Source organism: Pollicipes pollicipes, unplaced genomic scaffold (assembly GCF_011947565.3).
Source record: "Pollicipes pollicipes isolate AB1234 unplaced genomic scaffold, Ppol_2.1 Scaffold_3087;HRSCAF=3621_pilon_pilon_pilon, whole genome shotgun sequence".
NCBI lineage: Eukaryota > Metazoa > Arthropoda > Thecostraca > Pollicipedomorpha > Pollicipedidae > Pollicipes > Pollicipes pollicipes.
In genome coordinates, this window is record NW_023596225.1 from 43,318,889 (window position 1) to 43,325,018 (window position 6,130).

The 6,130-nt window shown below is 47.7% G+C and overlaps 1 protein-coding gene across 1 annotated transcript; it reads left to right on the top strand.

Moving 5' to 3' along the window:
* Positions 1–1,720: 1,720 nt before the first annotated feature.
* Prosalpha3 (proteasome alpha3 subunit) lies at positions 1,721–2,718 on the top strand. Its single transcript, XM_037213339.1, has one exon. The coding sequence runs from the start codon at positions 1,842–1,844 to the stop codon at positions 2,622–2,624; it is 783 nt and encodes a 260-aa protein (XP_037069234.1). The 5' UTR covers positions 1,721–1,841; the 3' UTR covers positions 2,625–2,718.
* Positions 2,719–6,130: the final 3,412 nt, after the last annotated feature.

The following is a 6,130-nucleotide window of genomic DNA, read 5'->3' on the forward strand; positions in this document are numbered from 1 at the left end:
TCTTTTTCGTCTCGAGGGACCTTTCGGTCCCTCTTCGGACCCCCTCAAATACCGCTCCGACCTAGGGCCACTTCCTGGAACTTGACCCCTGTGGGGCACGGTGGCCCCTAACCGACACAGGAGCCCCGCATTGTGTCAGGGACTCCGAACGTTGCAAATCGTGGACCCCGGCCTCTTTTTTGGTTGGGAAATTGGTCTCAAGGGCTCAGACGGACATGGAACCGACTATTCAGTTTCATGGTCTTTAACCCACTTAGACACCTGCAATGTCTCAGGGGTTCTCAAACGGTACAGTAGGACCTCTGGACCTCTGACCTCTGATATTTCGGATCAGGATCCTACAGGTCACGATTCTTTATGTGACCTAAAGCCAGTTCTTCTGGCCGTCGTGCCCTCCAACCGGGCCTTTGATCGTCGGTTCCAGTGGGCCGTCCGAGCCCATCCTCGGGCCTCATCGAAATTCCCCTCGATCGTCTCGGGGCCCTTGCGAGCACACGACCCTCTGTTAGGCGCTGTGGACCTCTCAAAGATACAAGGCTTCAGGCCAGTGTAAATCACTGGCCCCGGCTTTAAAGATGATTGGGAAGTGGGTCCTCAGGTCCATACCGACGCGGAGCCGACTATGTGATACTGTGGTACCTGACCGACACATAGGCTCATATCGACTCAGGAGTCCCCAATCGGCGCAAAAGCCCCCCTGACCGTTATTTGAGCGTCCGTATTCGCAGGTCGGGGCCCCTGAGTACAACTCCTACCATCGGTTTTTTGCGCTTAGACCCTCCAACCGGGCCCATGATTGTCGGACCCGGTGGGTCCTCCAGGTTCTTCGGGCGACCTCGAGCACTGCCTCTGGCCGACTCAGGGCCCGTTGACAACACAGCGTCCCTGTTAGGCGCTGTAGAGCCCCGAACAATGCAAGACACTGGCTCCGCCTTTGTCCCTGCTTAGGAAATGGGGCCTTAGACCCATGTAGCCACGGAGACGACTGCGCGTTACTGGTGGTGTCTGACCGAAACATGGGCCCTTATCGACTCAGCGGGCTCCTGATCAGCGCGCAAGGCCCTCTAACTGGCATTGGAGTGTCCGACCCTGCGGGCCGGGACCCCAGAATGACACCTCCAGCTGGCCATTCGGTCCTTCAATCGTAAGTTTTGAGGAGGCCCAAAGGGCATCTCCGAACCTAAAGGGGGAGCACGTGCCCCGATACCCCCTTGTCTGCGCTACTGTCCTGCAGAGGGCCCATTCTGACCCTGTTGGGACCATTTTCACCCGAAGAGGCTCCATTTTAACTGAATTGTTCGCATGCTTGACTGAAAAGGGCCAATTTTGGCCTGTTGAGGATTCATTCTGACTTATAGAGGATCCATTTTTTACTGTGAAGAGCCACACAAGCCCTTCACGTATAGAAAGTGGGCCTCTACAGGCCGGAATTCGCCCTATACTGGCCCATCCTGGGCTGTACAGGACGAATTCTTTCTTGCAGAGGTCCACTATCTAATCTTAGGGGTCCCGTTTGAGTATTTTGTAGTTCTCTCCCACCCGCCCTCCCCTAACAAACTTGAACACAGTTCCTGCGCCTCTGACCACGAGCTCAGCACATAGTTGCTAACTTTCCCAAATTTTCCCTTTGTCGAACGGAAAACGTCTAAATTTGGTAGCACCGTTGAGGACATTTAAGACGATTACCAACGAAAGCGGCAGAACCAGCGCAAAATAGCGCTCATTGATTGGAACCAAGAGTTGGTTGGCTGGGTGCTGGCGTGTTGTGTCGGTGGTGACAACGCCGATTCATTTTCATTTGGGTACCGTCTTGTGTTGTGTCAGTCTGCGAAGGGCTCAAGATGGCCAGAAGGTATGATTCGAGAACCACCATCTTTTCTCCAGAGGGGAGACTGTATCAAGTCGAGTATGCCATGGAAGCCATCGGTCACGCCGGCACATGCCTCGGGATCCGCACCCCAGAGGGAATCGTTCTTGCAGCAGAGAAAAGAAACATGAATAAGCTTCTGGATGAAGTGGTGTTCTCTGAGAAAATCTACAAGCTCCATGAAAACATGGCTTGTAGTGTTGCTGGGATCACTTCTGATGCAAATGTGCTGACAAATGAACTGCGGCTGATCTCTCAGCGATACCTTCTTCAGTATGGGGAGCCAATACCCTGTGAGCAGTTGGTTACCATGCTGTGTGACATCAAGCAGTCATATACCCAGTTTGGAGGCAAGCGGCCATTTGGTGTGTCAATCCTTTACATTGGGTGGGATAAGCATTATGGATACCAGCTGTATCAGTCGGATCCCAGCGGAAATTACAGTGGCTGGAAAGCAACATGCATCGGAAGCAACAGTGCTGCAGCAGTTTCCATCCTCAAGCAAGATTACAAAGAGGACATGTCAATCAAGGATGCCATTATGCTGGCAATGAAGGTGATGAGCAAGACCCTAGATGTCACCAAGCTGGCTGCTGACAAAATTGAGCTTGCTGTTCTGTCAAGGGATCAGGGAAAGACCAGTTTGAAGATTCTCCCAGAAGGGGAGGTGACAAGCTACATCACTGTTCATGAAAAGGAGGAAGCCAAGGCTGCAGAGAAGAAGAAAGAGAAGGAAAGCAAAACACCATCCACGTGAGAGCCTGGAAAAGGAAGTGTGCTGGGCTCAGGCAAGTGATTGTACACTCATTTGCCTCCTTGTTCAATGAAACTTGAATAAACATGAGATGTGATCATTGCATTTGAAATATTCAGGTGGTCAGATGGGAGAAGGGTTGCTCAGGCTACTCATAATCTCTTCTTGATTCATATTTTCCCCATTTTGTACTGAGATGCTAGACAAGCTTGATAAGCTGAATTGAATAAATCAGTGACCTTACCAAAGATGGCCAAGAAAGATGGAGATGCTTAATGGTAGTGCTGAAAAGCGATTTTTGGTCGCAGACCATATTGCAGCTCAAAAATGAAGTGATGCTTAGAAGTATCACAACACTGAAAAGTTCAGCAGAGATTCAAAACCACAAGCTGTATGGATCACACTGCCAGGTCTGGCACCCAACAGCATGCACCCACCATCTGACTCACCCTGGTTTGCTTGGCTTGTGTGACTGTTGCGAGAGGCAGGACTGATGTCAGAGATGTCAACTGAGAAGGCCTGCACCAATGGGTTGTGATTGTGGTGAGTATTTAACCAAGATAGGTGAGTATATAACCAATATAAATTGCTTTCACAGTAAAACTTTTGACAATTTAATCTATTGTATGGATCTGTATGTGCAGGTTCTTATATAAGCAAGAACAAAGCATTGTTAAGTGCATTATTAGTTGAAGGATTGAACAAGAGATTAGCATTTTAAGTTCAACAACCCTTGTATGATACCTTTGATGAAATGTTTTTAGGGACATTATAGTATCAGATTCCTCACTGAGCTCATTGCAGCATACCCACACATCATTGCATGATCCTTGTAGCCTGTTGTAGGGTGCCTGTTGGCCTCAATTATGTATTTCCACTGTGCCCCAGTTAACCAACAGGCATACCAGATCTGCTCTTAGATTTAGTGAAATAAATGAACAACATGTATCCAATGATGTCGCACACTCTGATGATGTATATATACAGGGTATATGCCCAGGACAGTATACCCTGGCCATGCTGGTAGAGGGACTTGTGGTATTACCGATCCGATTCTGGACAACCGCTTATGGAGGAAGCAATGGTATTCATCTAGGCTGACTGCAGAATATTTTAACTTCGCAGCAGGTTTATTTCGGGACTAAGAAAATATGACCATATCAGCAATGTTTTCTTGAGATCCCAAGTGGCATTCAGTAAAGAATGTGCTCGTGTACCATCACATCCCCTTTAAAGAACAACTGTGACGACATCCGAACACGAGTCACTCGCTCGTGGCGTTTCCTGACATGCGCTCATCATCGTGCCACTAGATGTTGTGATCGGCTCACGACTCCTCCTATACCCTCCTATCCATGCAATGGACCCTGCTCGTTTTAGGATCAAAGTCAGAAACCATATCATACGAAGACAGCAGGAACCGATCAGTGGCTATATACTCTGTTCATATTACCATATGTGGGAGCGTGCATGCTTTGTGCTGTTCACCGGCATTACCTACTTCGTCCGGCGTTCCATGCATGGTCTTGACACGAGGCCCAGAATAGCCATGCTGTGTGGAGTTGATTCACGATGCATGCAAACAACTGTGAATGCAATGATAAAGACGCGACGAAGGCGCATGATTTAGTCTGCACTTTATCATCGCATGATCATTTTGGGATCTTCGCTCACGCTAAGCATTGCTTGTTACGTGTCCTGTCGAGTCTACCCCACCATCCGGTCGGGAACCTCTAGGTCAACGGCAGAACTTTGTGGCGAAAGTTTAACGTACCTTAAGCACTTCGTTCGTAACACGGGTCCGGAAGGCCGGTCGATACCCTTCGCTCAGGTGGGTGGTCAATTTGACCCGTCCCCCTGAGATCTCAGGCAATAAGAGAGCTAGAGACACCAAACAGTGGTGTGTTGACCTGTACATGAACTCACTTAGGGTCAAATATGAAGTTCCTAGATAGTGACCTTCGGGTCAAATGAAGTCAAACAAGGCTAATCTCCAGGCTGGTTCCCTAAGTCCCCCAGAATATAGATGCCTATTCTAAGCACAAGGTCACATGATTACTTAAGGTAAGTGACCTTGTTTGACCTTTTAAAGGTCATGTTGATCAAAATAATACAAGATTGCATTGCGTTTTGCTTTTGAATAGGCAACAAAAATACACTAGGCAGCATGTTCCTTAAAGAAAATGTTGACCTGCACTTTTGCCGATTTAAGTCAGTGATCTATTCTGACCTTACAGAAGCTTATGAAAGATTTATAACGCGGTTGCCGGTTGTCAATAAATTTGAAAAGGGTACCAGAATCTGCCCCTTACAGCAAGCCCTAGTGCAACAAAGCAGGTTGGTTTTTACCTTTGTCTGACCTTCACACCTGACCCTAGGTCAATGTAATTTGTCCATTCAATTGTTCATCCAACACGCTGTTGTTGGATCGGATTGAACGATTCCCTATAAATTGACTTTGCTGAATCCATGGCTTGCGTTTGACCTACCGCAAGTCCGCATCCTCACAAGGTACATGTATTTTTACAACGATTTGCTATCCAATTGTCTACTGCTATGCAAAATTTGGCGCGGCTAAGCCGCGCTGTTCGGAAATCATTCCGGAAAAACCTGGGGTCAATTGCCCCCCACCAAAGTTGGTGACACATTCGTATTTGCTAAGTTAGCGACGCATTCGTATTCAAATTCAGCGTCGATTACCGATTCCGCTCAAAACGAGTTGTTTGTAAGGGCAAACACAACCCATTGATAACGAAAATAAGATTCATCTGCTATAGATCGAAAAAGATTTGCCGTGGACAAGTCAACAAACCAAGTAAGCACGCCGTGCCACCACTGTATGACACAGATGTCTTTAAATAAGATCTAACCTGAACGTCAAATACCAGTTCCAGCTTGGGATATCAAAATGACAAGCTTCAAAGTCGGCTGTTGCGGTAGAAGAGCGCAAAAAGCAAATCTTCAAGGTCACGGGACGGGTTAGCATTGCATTGCTGTAGTATATGGCAGATCTGTACAAAAAGGCGCCATTAGAAAGCCCGTTGTCGATGCCAGCCTGGATTTCTAAAAATGCCAATTTCAAAGGTAAAACGCAAGCCCAAATTCAAGGTCAAGGGACGAGATGGCGCAGGGCTGCCGGTGAACGGGACTAGTCGGTATAAATCAGCCAACATCAGAAAGCCGTTTTCGATTCCTGTCTGTGTCCCCCAAATATTACAACCAAGTGAAAGTGAAAAGTTAAGTTCAAATTAAAGGAGGTTTACGAATGGGGTAGCTCCGTATTGCCGGTGTATTGGACGGATTTGTGCGAATAAGGTGCCATTAGAAATCCCGCTGTCAATTCCAACCGAGATTCCAAAAAACACTAGAATCGAAGTTGAAACCCATGGCCAAATTCAAGGGATGGGGTAGCGTTACACTGCTGCTGTATGGACTGACCTGCATAAATGAGGCATGATCAGACATTTAGTTGCTGATTCCAGCCTGGGTTTCGATAAACGCCAGAGTTT

Excerpts from the sequence above, each read along its gene's own strand:
- Prosalpha3 (XM_037213339.1), top strand. The coding sequence starts at position 1,842 with ATGGCCAGAAGGTATGATTCGAGAACCACCATCTTTTCTCCAGAGGGG.